This window comes from Poecilia reticulata, linkage group LG4 (assembly GCF_000633615.1).
Source record: "Poecilia reticulata strain Guanapo linkage group LG4, Guppy_female_1.0+MT, whole genome shotgun sequence".
NCBI classification, from domain to species: Eukaryota; Metazoa; Chordata; class Actinopteri; order Cyprinodontiformes; family Poeciliidae; genus Poecilia; species Poecilia reticulata.
Window position 1 is genome coordinate 5299438 of NC_024334.1, and position 16759 is coordinate 5316196.

The window sequence follows — 16759 nt, forward strand, 5'->3', positions numbered from 1 at the left end:
GGAGTCACAGCAGAGGGGCGGAGTCACAGCAGAGGGGCGGAGCCACAGCAGAGAGGCGGAGTCACAGCAGGAGAGAAAACAGACCTTTAACCTTCAATCAGACCAAAGTTGTACTTGAATGTTTCCTGGAGCTCAGGAGTCGGCAGGATCGTCTCCATCTGCAGAACCTCTGGCCTCCACTAGAGGGAGCTCCAACCTCCTGCAGAGGGAGGAGTCGCCCCAGGTGTGCTGAAATAATACTGGACCAGTCCGGACCGGGTTCTGACATGACCCGGTCTGGACCCACTTCTAAGCTGGACTGGTTTGGGGAAAAAGACAATTTTCACTTTTAATTTGTTATAAGACTATTAAATTAAAAGACTTTTATTTTGGAATGAATGAAAGCAGGCTGGTGGAACGGACCAATCAGGAGCTGGAGATGTTTTCGTGGAGAACAAAGCTGCTGCTGGTTCAGCTGCTTTGTCTCCAAACTGCTGATGGGATTTGAACCATCGCTCTGATTCAGGCTCTGCTGACTCAGCTCCACCACAGACAAAGCAGGAGATCCCCAGCTGACCCCTGACCCCAGCAGAGGGCTCCATCCCTCCCAGACTCGTTGTGAGCAGAGGAATCTGGTTGTGGTGTGACCTCTGACCCCCAGCGGACTCACCGGTGTACTCCACCTCCACGTCGGCCAGCGCCTTCAGCGTGTTCTCCATGGTAACGGAGTCCAGCTCCAGCCGGCCCACGCTGTCGTAAACCTCCTTGGTGTTCCGGATCAGGTCGTCGGAGCGCTGCCGGATCTGCTCCGGGCTCAGGTCCCAGCGCAGACGGTTCTCCGCGCAGACCGCCGCCGGGCTGCCGAACGCCACTTCACCTGGACACACGGACAGGTGAGCACGGCTGTGAGAAAGTATTCACACCCTACTGGTGCGTTCACTCCAAAACGTTTTGACCGTCGGACACGTTGGATCCGCTCAAAACGGTTCGAATCGCCACACTAGACGCTCCAAACATGCTGCACAGGCCTCGAAGCGCCTCCACCGTCTTCAGTCAGAGTCTTCATCAGGTCTGCTGCAACACTGTCTGCTAAAGGAGGATCTTCCTAGACTGGACTAATCCTGTTCATCCACACTGAGCAGAGAGGCACGGTGGTGGCAGTGTGATGGTGAGGGGCTGTTACTGGGTCTACAGGGTGACTAGTTCTTCCTCCTAACGAATGAATCAATGAATGAATGAATGGATGAATGAATGAATGAATTCACTCAGGTTCTCTAAATATTTATCCAGTGAAATGTGGAAGGTGTGAAAACTTTCCCAGCTCTGTGAGAACGAAGGTTAAATATTCACTTTAGTTTCCTTCACAGCTTATATTAAAGCTGACCTTTGACCCAGCTCGTAAGGCTGGGTGGGCGTGGCCACATCTATGGCCACTCGGCCAATCAGAAGCCAGAATATAAAGGCGTGGCACCAAAGTCACATGACCCCACCTGGTCTCTACATTCAGCAGCTCCTTTTGTTTTTTTATTCACTTTGTTTTGGTAAATTAGCAACATTAAAAGAGGAAAACGTTCATTTTAATGGGGAGCAAAAGAAAATGAATAGAAAATAAAATCTGAAGCTCTCCACACCAAATCAATGCAACAGCTGAGGAAGGGCTGATTATGAACAACAAATATATTTATTTAAATATTAAGATGTTTCGTTCATCGCTGAGAATTTGTCTAAATCTGGTTCCACTAAAAAAGTGCAAAAATAACATTTATAAAACATAAGTAGGATAAATCTGGGATTTCAGCACAAATGTACTTTTCTGTACTTTTATTCTTAATTTGGTGAATTATGACTTATGAAGCTTTATTTAGTAACTTCCTGTTAATTATATTTTTATCAACACTATCAGGTTTTAATAAAACAATAAAAATCAGGCAGCTCCATGGTCAGCCACATTCCTGAGGACCCTTCTCCAAAGATCATAAAAACCTTCTGTAAGTTTAATGTCCCGATAATAATTTCTAAAAGTTCATTTTATTATTGCAGCAATCGTGTCAACATTTAGTTCAGACTTATTTTAAATTACTGCATAAATATATCAATAATAAGTGGAGGTCAGAGGTCAAGCAACATGGCTGCAGTAAACAGTATCTTCTTCATTTCAGACCGAAAACCTCCAGATCATTTTTAGTGTGGTTTGAATATTTATTATGATCATAATTGTTGGTAGATATTAGATATTAATTCTCCTGTTATGGCCTATTTAGAATATTATTTATGTATATATTCCCTTCATAATCTTTGTTAGGTTGCTTAGCAGCGGTTTATGATCGTTGAGCAGAAAACGTTTCCTTCACTGTGAGACGTTTGTTCCAGTTATTCTGGATCAGATGTGAACAGGAAACAGTTCAGGCTGAACCAGTTCCTGCAGCCGGACGTTGCCATGGAAACACCAAACACCATCTTCATCATGGCAACAGAAATATGTTCTTTAATATTGCTGATTTAAAGCAGCACTCTCAACAGACTCAATATGTTTAGCAGTATTTTAATCAGGCATCAACACAGCCACCTATCAGATCCATGGATTTCAACCAGGTGACCTGGATCACCTGAAGGAGAATTAATGCTTAATTAACTTTTATTAATGTAAATGAGAGTTAAATTTATGTTTGGACTAAATGTGTTGATTATGTTTGGTTAATAATAATGTATTCATTTATTAACTATTCACTTTGTTATCACATTTTCATGCATATGGTTATATTTGTATTTACTAATATTTACAGCTCGGATGGAGCAGCTTGTCAGCAAATGAGCTATTATGGAGGATCAATAAAGTATATTCTAGAATTTACTTTAATTAACCTGATGGTATAAAATGAAATCAGTTAGAAAACTGACCTGATCATTAATATTATTTTAATTCTTTTCTGTTTAATAACATTTATTGTTCGGATGTTTGTCATTTCATTCATTCATTAATGACTTTTACCTAATAATTCCAGTCTTGGCTACATAATATCACTAATCTTTGTAATAATTATTGATCAAATAATTGTGTTTTACTCCAGATGTTATTAAAGAAGCTCTGATTGGACCTGATCACCTCACAATCAATTAATAATCAATAATGTGACAGACTTAGCAAACCGGAGCTGCTGATGAGTCGGTTAGCTCCCACTGTTAGCAACATGCTACACAGATCGGAAAGTTTTAATTAAATGAAAACACGTGACCGGAAATAACTCCAGATATAATAACTTCTTTATCGATCTGACTCAGCACAGAATCGACTCCGGTACAGAACCAGCGCGCTGCAGGTGATCTCTGACCACCTGTCACAGATGTTAGCATGATGCTAACTGTCAGCTAGCTCCCGCAGGCTGAAGCCGCTGCCCGGAAATCCCCACAGAAAAACGCTTTTTTACCACAAACCGCTGCCGGTGCTGTGAAACCGACCCGCAGCCACTCACCTGTCGGCCCCATGCTTCACAGAAAGGATCAGGTTCGGTTCGGTTCGGGTGGCTCAATGAGGGCAGACTCGGCGGATAGGGATTAAAGAGGGAAGCGTCATTTCCGATCAGAGGTTTCACAATAAAAGCAAAATGATCCAGGACGAAAATGTTCACTTTTTATTGAGAAAAACTGAGATTTAAAGCAGAAAATCTAAAGCATGGCTCAGCAGGAAGAACTCCGTTATATTTATTATTAATATATGGAACCCAGTGACCCAACAGGTCCGGTTCTGACTGGTTTTCTTCCCAACTAATGAAGCGGGTTTTAGTTTATCTGGCCCTCATGTGGCGCCCCCTGCTGATCAAATCGGATAAGACACCAGAAGTCTGAAACGAAATCTGGATTTGCGCTCATTTCCATTAGAACCCGATATCCGTCTGGATCCGTCGCTTCAGCACATTTATCTGGTTCTGCTGCAGAAGGAACTCGGATCCAGGTTCACACTGGTCAGTCCGGTACCAACATGCAGACAGGAACCGTGTGCGTGTGTGTGTGTGTGTGTGTSTGTGTGTGTGTGTGTGTGTGTGTGTGTGTGTGTGTGTKTRKGTRWSWGTGWRTSYMKSSSRKMSGKCWGYWWMGKYASARTKAAWKSYAMYGTAAAATGTGGTTTAAAAAGTTTTTGTGTTCAAGCTGCAGGAAGTGGTGATGCACATCAAATGTGTTTTTCTCAGTATGAAAACTAGAGTAAAACTAAAAAAGTCAAACTAAAATATAAATGTTTGGATATGATCTTGGTTCAGTGGCAGATTTAATCATCTTTACAAAAATTCAAGGCTATAAAAAGTTTTAATTAGTGACTCCACTTGATAAAATTCCTCATAAATATTGACTTATTGACATAACTGTCAATACAAGTTATATTTAAGTTTAAATCTGTTGGTTCTGCCACGTCCCGGACGGCTGAGCATCTATAGAAATAACGAACATGTGGGAAGCATCATATGTTCCACACTTAATAATTAATCAGTGTGATTTTGCAGGTTCTTTTATTTGATGAACTCTGTTAACAGACACATAGACGTGATTCATGTCTGCGGACAGTGAGCGCCTCCGCTGACCAGCCGTTACTGCGTCCACTGCTGGCGAACTGCTGGAACTGCAATTTAATGCATTTCAGAGCGAATAGAAGTGCAGTTTACAAATATCGTATTTTCCGGACAATAGAGTTCCTCACTATAAGCCGCACCTACAAAGTAAAAAAAAAAACAAAAAAAAAACGTACATATATAAGCCGCTTGTATTTCCACCACTCTGTTTTCCACAAGAACGCAGCAGAAACCCTGCTGCATCCTAATAAACCTGCTATTAAGGTCCCAGTCCTCCGTCTCCAACGCCAAACCGCGGATTCATCCCCACTGTTGGCTATTTTAACCTGTTCATGTAAAGAACCACACAGAGAGTAGCATCACTTCAGCCTTTGCAAAGGAGGAGAGTCTCAGGACAACTCCAACTCGTCCCCCTGCAGCAGCCTGGTTTCACTGAAGGCGGGGTGGAGGTCGGTCATGAAACAGAAACTTAAAGATGAGGAGTGGAGGGGTCTCTCTGAACCATCTGAAACCGGGTTCTCCAAGAACGGCATAGTCCACCTCACCTTGTTTCCAGCTTAGAGAGACAAACTTATTCATGAGGTGACTATTAGCAAAACTCTGACACACACTGAGCTTACCTGCAGGAGGAGGGTCTTAGTGCTGTCAATCAACTTCATTCATTCACTGCTAAATGTGCTAATGGTGGAAAAACAACTTATTACAGGAAAAATGTTATTCTGCCGTCATTGGTAGCTATGCTAACTAGACTTAACATTCACAACAGGCTGTATTAGCTGCAGCATAGCACAGAGCAGGGGAGAGAGGATGAGCAGCCACATGAGATGGTGATTGACAGCACTAAAACTCTCCTGCCACTGACAGAGGAAATAGATTTTTCACATATTACCTCTCATACCATCCTGTCACAACATAATGACAGTTTAAAAAAATATATTTTTATAAAAGTGACATAATGCAGCTTTAATTTCACTCAGGAGAAAACAGATCTGGAGGGACGTGGGTTAGAGCTGCTGCTGACTGACTCATCTCTTAAGTGGTAAAATGTACAACATATTAAAAATATTAATATGTTGGTAATTTTTTTTCTTAATTCATTAAATGCTAGTGAAATGGAGGCAAACAGTCTGTAGCTAAGCTAACTATGCTAAATGGTTGATGATCTCAGTCTACTCACCTCTTGNCAGGAACCGTGTGCGTGTGTGTGTGTGTGTGTGTCTGTGTGTGTGTGTGTGTGTGTGTGTGTGTGTGTGTGTGTGTGTGTGTGTGTGTGTCGGGGGGAGGTCAGCAAAGTCACAGTGAAATGTAACGTAAAATGTGGTTTAAAAAGTTTTTGTGTTCAAGCTGCAGGAAGTGGTGATGCACATCAAATGTGTTTTTCTCAGTATGAAAACTAGAGTAAAACTAAAAAAGTCAAACTAAAATATAAATGTTTGGATATGATCTTGGTTCAGTGGCAGATTTAATCATCTTTACAAAAATTCAAGGCTATAAAAAGTTTTAATTAGTGACTCCACTTGATAAAATTCCTCATAAATATTGACTTATTGACATAACTGTCAATACAAGTTATATTTAAGTTTAAATCTGTTGGTTCTGCCACGTCCCGGACGGCTGAGCATCTATAGAAATAACGAACATGTGGGAAGCATCATATGTTCCACACTTAATAATTAATCAGTGTGATTTTGCAGGTTCTTTTATTTGATGAACTCTGTTAACAGACACATAGACGTGATTCATGTCTGCGGACAGTGAGCGCCTCCGCTGACCAGCCGTTACTGCGTCCACTGCTGGCGAACTGCTGGAACTGCAATTTAATGCATTTCAGAGCGAATAGAAGTGCAGTTTACAAATATCGTATTTTCCGGACAATAGAGTTCCTCACTATAAGCCGCACCTACAAAGTAAAAAAAAAAACAAAAAAAAAACGTACATATATAAGCCGCTTGTATTTCCACCACTCTGTTTTCCACAAGAACGCAGCAGAAACCCTGCTGCATCCTAATAAACCTGCTATTAAGGTCCCAGTCCTCCGTCTCCAACGCCAAACCGCGGATTCATCCCCACTGTTGGCTATTTTAACCTGTTCATGTAAAGAACCACACAGAGAGTAGCATCACTTCAGCCTTTGCAAAGGAGGAGAGTCTCAGGACAACTCCAACTCGTCCCCCTGCAGCAGCCTGGTTTCACTGAAGGCGGGGTGGAGGTCGGTCATGAAACAGAAACTTAAAGATGAGGAGTGGAGGGGTCTCTCTGAACCATCTGAAACCGGGTTCTCCAAGAACGGCATAGTCCACCTCACCTTGTTTCCAGCTTAGAGAGACAAACTTATTCATGAGGTGACTATTAGCAAAACTCTGACACACACTGAGCTTACCTGCAGGAGGAGGGTCTTAGTGCTGTCAATCAACTTCATTCATTCACTGCTAAATGTGCTAATGGTGGAAAAACAACTTATTACAGGAAAAATGTTATTCTGCCGTCATTGGTAGCTATGCTAACTAGACTTAACATTCACAACAGGCTGTATTAGCTGCAGCATAGCACAGAGCAGGGGAGAGAGGATGAGCAGCCACATGAGATGGTGATTGACAGCACTAAAACTCTCCTGCCACTGACAGAGGAAATAGATTTTTCACATATTACCTCTCATACCATCCTGTCACAACATAATGACAGTTTAAAAAAATATATTTTTATAAAAGTGACATAATGCAGCTTTAATTTCACTCAGGAGAAAACAGATCTGGAGGGACGTGGGTTAGAGCTGCTGCTGACTGACTCATCTCTTAAGTGGTAAAATGTACAACATATTAAAAATATTAATATGTTGGTAATTTTTTTTCTTAATTCATTAAATGCTAGTGAAATGGAGGCAAACAGTCTGTAGCTAAGCTAACTATGCTAAATGGTTGATGATCTCAGTCTACTCACCTCTTGGAGAAAAACTGGGTTACAAATCGACACTTTAACCTTTTTCTCTGTSTATTTCTTGAAAACCCAACTTTATAAGTTTTCTAGGCAGCTTAGYAACAGCCAGTCGTTCTTGTCTTGAACTGACTGCTGCTGAAAACGTCACCGCTGAGCAGGAACGAACCATTTCATGCAGATCCAGGGGGGTTCAGGGCAAATGTAGATGTGTGTTTTGGTCTGGGAGGGGCAACATTTGATTTTTACTGCTAAAAACAATTTTAGAAAACACAATATGATTCATTCTGTAATTGACAGGGCCCCCATTTTTTTTTATTTCTATGATTAAAAAAATTAGAAAAAATTTGTGGATGGCCCCCTGTTGGTCAGGGGTCCTTGGACTTGTCCTAACTTACCCCCTCAATACAGCGCCCCTGGGATCGGCACACAACTAATTTTAACCAATAATAACTACCAAAATGGAGTAATTCTAATTTGAACTAAACTGAAACAGTAGCGTCTTACACACAAAAGGGATAAAGTTAGACAAGCACCTGAAGTAGCCAAACAATAAGCGGCTTTTACCTCCTCAGAAGTGAAATCAGTCAACGGCGCTCTGTGTGTCACTTCCTCTAAAAAGGATGTCGCCTTCAAAAATGAAGGGAGGAATCAGAAACAAAACCAACCTCAACACCAGTGTTAAGGATCAAACCTCTGATCTCCTCAGTGATCTACCTGCTCTTAGGTCTGAGTGCTGATCACCTGCCTCCGTGAAGAGTCAGCTCTGTCACAGCGTCTTCCATATATGGGCAGAGTGTGCAGGAACATGCTTCCAGAGACAAAATGTCCCGGCTACACATGTATTCATGTCGCCTTCAGATAGCAAACTAGTGAAATATCAGTACTGCTGTCTGAGCGCATTTCTACACAAAACACATCCACAAACTCCTGATCAATCACACATCACGACACACTTCCACTGGTTCTGGGTGGAAACAGTTCAACCCAGAACTGCTGAGACTGCTGTCCTCTAGAGGACAGTTCTGGGAGAGTCTTCCCTGCAGTCGAACCGCCTAGCAAGTCCAGCGCTAAATATGGCGAGCTAGCCAGGAGTTACCCTGTGAGAGGAGGCTCAGTTACATTCTGTTGCTCAGGACACCAGAACTGGACTTTGAATTTTTTTGAATTTCCACATAAGCCCTAAATATGACTCAACACCGACCAAATTTATTCCCTAAAGGTATTTTATGCTGCTACAAATACAGTGACTTAATGCTTCCCAGTTTCTTCTCCTTCTGAATAAAATCAGCAGGTGCACCTAAACGTTCTCTTCTCTGTGTTGCCTCATGTGAGCTGCCAGCTTCCCACTCTGAGTGAAGCCCTTTTGGCAGACTTTGCAGGAAAATGGCCGCTCCCCCGTGTGTGTGGCCATGTGGCCTGTCAGGCTCCGGTTCTCTGCAAAGCTCCTCCCACAGATGCAGCAGGAGAAGGGCTTCTCGCCCGTGTGGGTCCTGGCGTGAGTGGCCAGGTTGCGTTTGTCTGTGAAGGCCTTGTGGCAGGTGTCGCAGGAGAACGGCCTCTCGCCTGTGTGCGTTCTGACATGGGCGGTCAGGCTGCGATTCTCGCTGAAGCTCTTTCCACACATTCGGCAGGAGTAGGGCTTCTCCCCGGTGTGGGTTCTCATGTGGGTGGTCAGGTGGCAACTGCGGGCGAAGCTCCGGGAGCAGATCTTGCAGGTGTACGGCTTCTCCCCGGTGTGGATCCGAATGTGGACCAGCAGCTCGTCGCTCCTGATGAAGGCTTTGCCACACACCTTGCAGGTAAACGGCCGCTCGCCGGTGTGGGTCCTCCGGTGGGCCGACAGGCCGCCGCTCTGGCTAAAGCTCTTCCCACAGACGTTGCACAGGTACGGCCTCTCTCCTGTGTGGGTTCTCCTGTGGATGGTGAGGTGGCCGCTGGAGGTGAAGCTCTTCCCACAGGTGTTGCAGGTGAAGGGTTTGTCGCCGACGTGGATCCTCATGTGGAAGGTGAGGTTGCTGCGCTGGCTGAAGCGCTTGCTGCAGGTCGGACAGGAGTAAGGTTTCTGACCCGTGTGGGTTCTGCTGTGAACCAGCATGTTGTCGTATTTGATGAAGTTCTTCCCGCAGACCTGGCAGGAGTACGGCCGCTCGCCTGAGTGGATCCGGCGGTGAGCCCTCATGTTGTAACTCTGAGTGAAATGTTTTCCACATACGTCACACTGAGAGGATTTTCTATTCGGGTCGGAACCAGTCCCAGGTGCACCTGCTGAACTGGCAGACGTTCCTACACTGTCAGGTTCCTCCTCTGCTTCTTCATCACCTCCTTTCTGATCCACCTTCTCAGCTTCAGCTGAGCTTTGGGACCGGGCCTGGTTCTGCTCTGGTTCGTCTGGGTCCGTTTCCTGCTCCTGCTTCAGCACCAGTTCCTCCTCATCCTCGCTGATGCACACTTGTACATATTCATCTTTGTCCAGCTCAGGCTCTGATTCCTCCTGTTCTTCTTTAATCTGTGGGAGTTCTGGTTCCGCCGGGTCCAGACCAGAGCTCATCTCATCTAGAACCTGCCTGCAGGTGGAGGTCTGCAGGAGAACTGGAGGAGAAACAGAGATCAGAGATGCTGCTTCGCTGCGTCTAACAGAACCTCTGCAGAACCCAGCGAAGACGACGAGATAACAACGTAATGATGATAAAAACTGATTACATGAAAACAAATCAAACCATCCGAGGTCAGACAGTCACATGTGGTCTGGTTCAGTAAGTCGTGTCCTTCTTAATACGGCTGCATTAATGAGACGCGACTCGGCTCAGCAGTAAAAACTGGTTTTTAAGCTTTAAATCAGGATTCATGTGTTTTAACCATCTAATGGTTCCTGATGATTCGGCCATGTTGTCACTTTACTAACTGGAGTTTGATGCAGTTTTAATGTTGTGTCTCCTCTGAGCCGCTGCCAGGTTCTGAGTTCCTGGTGAGATAAAATGATTTTGTTCTTGTTATAAAACATCAAAGCTGGACGAACCGACTGAGCAGAACATCTTTAAAACGTCATTAATGTTCAAATGCTGACGTCATTTCCATTTTATTCAAATTTAAGCTCATTGTCTCAGGTTTTTAGAAATTCATTAATATTTTGCTTAAGTATCAGAACATGTCTGCTCATCAGAATTAGTCCGATTTTAGGATAAAATGTCAGGAAATACGAGGTAATCATTTCATTTCTTAGGTATCTGGAGCCAAAGTCCTGCTGTGGTTCTGGTTCTAAACGGATCCGTCCAGAACCAGCAGTAAACACACCCCTGATTCGTCGCTGCTGCTGGTTCTGGTTCTGGAGGACCGCTTCGGTCCGGTGTGGTTCTGATGTTCTGCTAAAAAGCCCAGATATCAACAGATGCGGTTCTGACTGGGTCTTACTGACCCATAATCCTGGTACCAGCTACCAGGTCGGATGGGTGAGAAAGGTCCAGATTCTGACCCACTACGGTTCCATAAAGTGCTGGTTAATGGAACCGGGGAGCAGAACGTTCTCTGGTTCTGGTTCCGTTTACTGGACCATCAGAACCACCCTGTGATGAAACAGAACCTGGTTCCCAGCTTCAGCCCGCTGCCCCCGCCGGACAGGACCTACCTGCGGGGTTCTGCTCGGTTCGGGGTCTCCAGCTGAGGTCCAGCAGCCTCCGCTGCCGGTCGATCTCCTCCTCGTACTGGACGATGGTTTTTTCCAGCTGGGTGAAGATTTCTTCAGCAGCAGCAGTTAGTCTCTCTCTGATAAACTCTCTCAGAGGCTCAACGGAACACATTGTTGCTGCGCAGACTCACAACACGCTCACAACAAGCTAACATGCTAACGGGGCTAGCGGACTGGCGGTGAGCCGCCTTACTGCCCCCTGCTGGACTGGAGTGAAACCGCCGGAAAAATGTAAACAATCTGAACCAAAAAGTTTCCGTTAGGATTTTATTTCTACTCAGTTATTAAAACTGTATTACTAGATTAAGAAATAAACCAAATAAACACACAAAGTTTAAATGATACATATAAATCTACACGAATAAGATTTAAAATTCATCTAAAACTATGAAAAGAGCAGCCAGAGGTTTTGTAACGACTACCTCAGTCTGCTTTAATGTAAAACTACAAAGTATTCATCCAAGAAACGACTCACGCAAGAGCGAAAAGTATTTGATAATAAGACAATAAAGTTGAGCACAATGATGTCAGTAACTCTGAACCCGTTTCTTCAGTAACAAGTAAGACAGTAATCAGATTACAGTTACTTATCTTGGTCACATTACTGTCTGAAATGTTTCTCACACATGTTGTTTTCTTCCTGTGTCTCAGGAAAAACATCTCCTGCTTAAAACGAGCAGCAACACGAACAGAGATCCACATATTTACAGTTTGTGTGGCTAAAGACGGAAATATCAGCATTGGCTGTTCAGCTGAGCTGCTGTTTCACCCGAACTGGACAGACAGGAGACCAGTGCTTTTCTGTCCTCTAGCGCCCCCAGTGGAGGATGGAGGTAGTGCTAATGGATTCAGAACAGGTTTGCTAGCTGATGTACAAATCACAAACATTTACATAAAAAATAATATATTCAACAAATTTCTTCTTCCTGTATTTATTTTGTTGTTAGGATTATGTAAAAAATATAAATTCATATTAATTAAAAACGTTTTTTCTGTCAGCTGCACAGAATCATTTAGCTCTGCCCTGGTGGATAATAACAGTCTAGCAGCTTATCAAACTCTCCATCTTCAGCAATGCAGCATTTCTGCAGCATTATGAGACTTGGACGCTCATAATGTCACCAAGTGGTGGCAGCAGAGAGCTGCAGCGAAAAGGCAGGACTGCTGCCGTTTAGTCCCACTGGTCCAACTCCATGTCTCAACACCCTCAGGTCAAAAATCCTCTGACTGGTGGCCAGCAGGGCCAGCATCAGTCATTAAATGGTAGCAGCAAAGAGCTTTCCCCCATCCTGACCCCACCATTCCTCACACTTGGCCTCGCCGCTCAGCGTATCCTGGCATGTCCAGCATCGCTGCCTGCTGTTAGTGCAGAGCGGTCACTGAAATCCACAGTTGGCCTTAAACATTCACAACATTTGACCTCTAAACGGCCGTCTGGTGGATTTTCCTCTCAGGAAAGTTGGAACTTCAAAAATACAAAGAATGTTGTAATAAATCGACTCCTACAATAAATGTTTCCTTATAACAATGAACATAGTAAGTTATAAACTTTTCACCTGCAACAGAAAACTCAGTCGCTCCTTTAAAGAGGCAGTAGAGATGTTTCATCGTCATGATAAATTATTTATTTATGGACCAAAGATTATATTCATTATTAAAGTCCCTCTATGTCATGATCCGTGTTCCTGTGTTATTTTTGAGTTTTTCCTGAGGTCCTGTTTCCCTGTGAGTCTCTGCGTTTCCCCGTTGATTGTTTCCCAGCTGTGTCTCGTTCCCTTGATTACCTCCCAGTGGATTTAGTCCCACCTGTTGTCTGTTGCTGTCAAAGTCTACGCATGTCGTCACGCTCCAGTAGTTCTGCTAAGTCCTGGATTGTGTTTCGCTCATGTTAGTCCTGTTAAGTCAGTTGCTAACGGTAATTAGCCGTGTGCTTTGTTCTCGACCGTGCTGCCTGATCTGGACTGTTTGAGCCACTTTTTCATCAATAAATCACCATCATCACCATCATCATCATCATCATCATCATAACCTGGGTCTCGGCGTCTCTCCTCATCACCTACCACCCACACCTAATGACACTCTAAAGGTCTGTTTCCTTTGAATTCAGTCAAGTGAAACCTGATAGCATGAAGATGCTAGCACTAATAATGACAATAAATGATCCCAGTTTAACCTTTAACCCAAAGATCAGAAGCTCTCACTGCAGTCCAGATCTGCTGGTGTCCACCAGTAGGAAGAGAAACCCCATATTTGTGTTTCCTCTGTGAACTTTGGGAATCCATCTGGACAATGTGAATATTTACAGCACATTGTACACATTTAGATTTTTCTTCAAAATAAAAGTGTCAGGAGGAGGTTTAATAAATATCTAAATTAATTTTCTAAATCTTACCTCCAGTTTATGGCTTCAAAACAGGAACATGTTTAGTTGTGCGTTGGCTGTATTGCAGCTAGCTGAAGGCATGTAACAGTAATTTCCTCGTCCTGTGAGCAGTTTTGTTATCGGAGCTTCTGTACTAAGTCGAATAAAATTTCTGCCTGTACGTGCTACTGTACTGTACGCCAGGTTCTGGAGGAGAGTTGCTCCTGGAGCATCTTCAACTGTTGTCATGTCAACCTGACAGGGTACCTGTAGGAGGCAGCTGAGGTTCACACCTGCTCTCCTGTGTGGGTCCTCGTGTGGAGCACCAGGTGGTTCCCCACAATGAAACTTTTGCCACAGAAGGAACATTTGAAAGGTTTCTCAGACAAGTGTGTCGCCGTGTGATGAGTCAGGTGACCCTTGAAGCTGAAGCTCCTCCTACAGGTGGAGAAACTGAAGGGTTTCTCATCTTTGTGGGTTCTCATGTGGTGATTCAGGGGGGGTCTTGGCTTTGAAGCTCTTCCCGCTGGACTGGCATGAGGACGTCTTGTCGGCGTGAGTCTTCTGGTGGTACTTCAGATTGCTGTGGAGTTGAAGGCTTTCCCGCAGGTTTGGCAGAAAAATGGTTTCTCCCCTGTTGGGTCTTCAGGTGGCGGGTCAGGTCATTCTTCAGGCTGAAGCTTCTCCCACAGGTGGGGCAGTTGAAGGGCTTCTCCCCAGTGTGGGTCCTGAGGTGGAAGGTCAGGTTGCACTTCAGTGTGAGGTTTTCCCACAAGTGGTGCAGGACAACAGCCTGCCGGTGTGTGTCCGCAGGTGGGAACGCAGGTTGCATTGCAGGTTGAAGGCTTTCCTGCAGCTCTGGCAGGTAACGGCTTCTCACCTGTGTGGGTCCTCAGGTGGCGGGTCACATGACTCTTCACGCTGACGCACTTCCCGCAGGTGGGGCAAGAGAAGGGCTTCTCTCTGGCATGGAGGCGCAGATGAACGGTCAGGTAGCTACTGATGCAGCTACGCCCACAGATCTGGCAGGTGGACAGTTTCTCCTCTTTCCACTGGTTCTGTTTGGGGTTCTGGTCCAGTTCTCCAGGTTCTGCTCTTCCCTCACTCACAGTGTTCTTCACCGCTTCCTGACTGATCCACATTCTCTGGTTCTGGAGGGTTCCTAGAGATGAGCTGGGCTCCTGTTGGTTCTGGTTCCATCTGGTCCAGTTTAAAATCAATCAGGATCCAGTCTGTTCTTCATCCTGGCTGATGGAGACAACATCGCACTCCTCCTTCACCCTCACAGGTTCTGGTTCCTCTGCTTCCTCTGGTTCTGGCTTCACTTGTTCTGGTTCTGGCTTTATTTGAAGAGGTTCTGGTTCCTCCACTTCCCATTTAATCTGCACAGGTTCTGGTTCCAGTTCTAGCTTAATCTGCAGGAACTCAGGTTCCCAAAGTTCAGGTTTAATTTCCAGAGGTTCTGGTTCTGGTTCTAGCTTTATCTCCACAGGTTCTGGTTGCTTCAGTTCTTCCAGGACCTTCAGACACTGTGGTTCCATTTGGTCCAAAGTGGATTTCGATGTATCACAGATTTCAAAAGAAAATAATAACGGGAGACAACGGATAATATACGAAATAGCGCCCCCTTCCCTTCCGGAGTGCAATGGTCCCATTTCCAAATAAGGTAAGAGACCATAGACATAATATAAGAGTAGACCCCGCATTGGCTGCTCCGGAGCAGGAAATACGGCGGCCATCTTGGAGAGGTCGTCCCTCCTACTTTGCTCAACCAAAACAGCAGAAGATGCCTCAGCACGGAGGGATATTGTTGTTCTGATCGATGGATTATTGATGTGAGGCTCCACAGACAACATTTCACAAGTAAGATGGACATATTACTGTGTATATATTGTGATTATAATATTACTTTACTGTATTTATGTCCACCAGCTAATGGATACCAGCTAATATTAGCTACAGTGCTCGGTGTAATACGGGTTCAGCTGCTATGAAGGATAACTGAGATTCTGTAAATCTAAAATAATTAATTATTCTCTAACATTGACTTAGATTATCTGACACAAGAGCCTATATTAGAAATGAAACAATGTAACATATTATAAAACTTATATTATGTGTTATAACATTCACCAGCAAAGTTTACACAGGTGGTAAAGACTATTATTTATATGTAATTCATCCTAAATTCTCCGTTTTTGTTTTGAAGGTTTCCTAAAGACACGATGTGAGGAAGAAGAGGGAGAATCTATAAAGAGAGACGGATTCACTGCAGGATGAATCACATCAGAGTTTGGACTCAATCTCAGCTGCTGAGTCTCTGAAGATAGAACTAGTCGGCTGGAAAACAGAGATATATATATTTATACATGTATCCAATATATATTATTCAGTATTAATCATTATTTATTTGTGTTTGTATAGTTATATAAATATGTATTGATCTTACTAAATACTTTATTAAATAAATGATGAACGGCTGTGTGCTTTGTAATCTGCTCATCATTCATCAATATCAGAATATTCCATCCTATTCTATTGTTATAGCCACTAATATTTAAATATGCTGAACTATGTATTAAAAACATACTTAAATAATACAATTGTTTATAAATGTAGCTTTGATAGAACACTAATTCATTCATTTATTTCATTTTATTTTTTAACAGAATGGGTGAAACAGGTTTCCACTTGAATGTTTACAGGAAAAAGTTGGACATTCTGGAAAAATATCCAGAAACAGAAATAAAATGAAAACTGTTCCAGTTCCATTAAGATTGTTGTAAAGGAAACAAACATGATGATTTGATGGCAGGTTGTTGTTGTCAGCTGGACCCCAGAGACCTGCAGGTCCAAACAGCCTGCAGGTAAAACTGCAGAACAAACAGAAACTAAAGTTTGTTTTCAGGCTCTGGCTGACAAACACCTGCAGCTGAACCCGAGACGTCAGCCTTCATTTGAGAGCAGAAGTTTCAGAACCGGTTCCGGTTCTTCTGGGTTCATTTAGCTTCACATCAGAAAAACGTGTCTGAATCACATGACAAGAAGAATATGTTTAAATATAATAAAGTTAATAAAAAGCTAGATTGATTTGACAGTTGATGTTAATCTTCATCCTGAATTATAATAAAGTTTGAATAATAAAAGTTCAATAATAGAGAAAAAACGTGTAAAAACTGGATTAAAACATCAAACATGATCATTAAATCTGCTCAGATTTAATGTTTATGTTTCAGCTCCTGC

The 16759-nt window shown here is 43.5% G+C and overlaps 2 protein-coding genes across 3 annotated transcripts in view; both read right to left on the reverse strand.

Annotated features, from left to right (window-relative positions):
- thop1 (thimet oligopeptidase 1) overlaps positions 1 to 3552 on the reverse strand; it is a 15726-nt gene extending 12174 nt beyond the window's left edge. Inside the window, exons 1-2 of the mRNA XM_008406496.2 lie at positions 3450 to 3552; positions 650 to 856 (exon numbers count right to left, since the gene is read on the reverse strand). Of these exons, the coding sequence (XP_008404718.1) occupies positions 650 to 856; positions 3450 to 3462 (220 nt within the window). The 5' untranslated portion in view covers positions 3463 to 3552. The remainder of the gene's footprint in view (positions 1 to 649; positions 857 to 3449) is intronic.
- A 5106-nt stretch (positions 3553 to 8658) lies between these two features.
- LOC103463258 (oocyte zinc finger protein XlCOF6.1-like) lies at positions 8659 to 11496 on the reverse strand. Of its 2 annotated transcripts, none has more exons than XM_008406497.2 (2): positions 11095 to 11496; positions 8659 to 10061 (listed from the first exon to the last, which is right to left on the reverse strand). In XM_008406497.2, exons 1-2 carry the CDS (start codon positions 11264 to 11266, stop codon positions 8770 to 8772), a joined length of 1464 nt encoding a protein of 487 aa, XP_008404719.1. In that variant the 5' UTR covers positions 11267 to 11496; the 3' UTR covers positions 8659 to 8769. The 2 variants fall into 2 exon arrangements, with proteins under 2 accessions (XP_008404719.1, XP_017159794.1); XM_017304305.1 differs by having other exon boundaries at positions 8659 to 10032; positions 11095 to 11175.
- Between the last annotated feature and the right edge of the window lie 5263 nt (positions 11497 to 16759).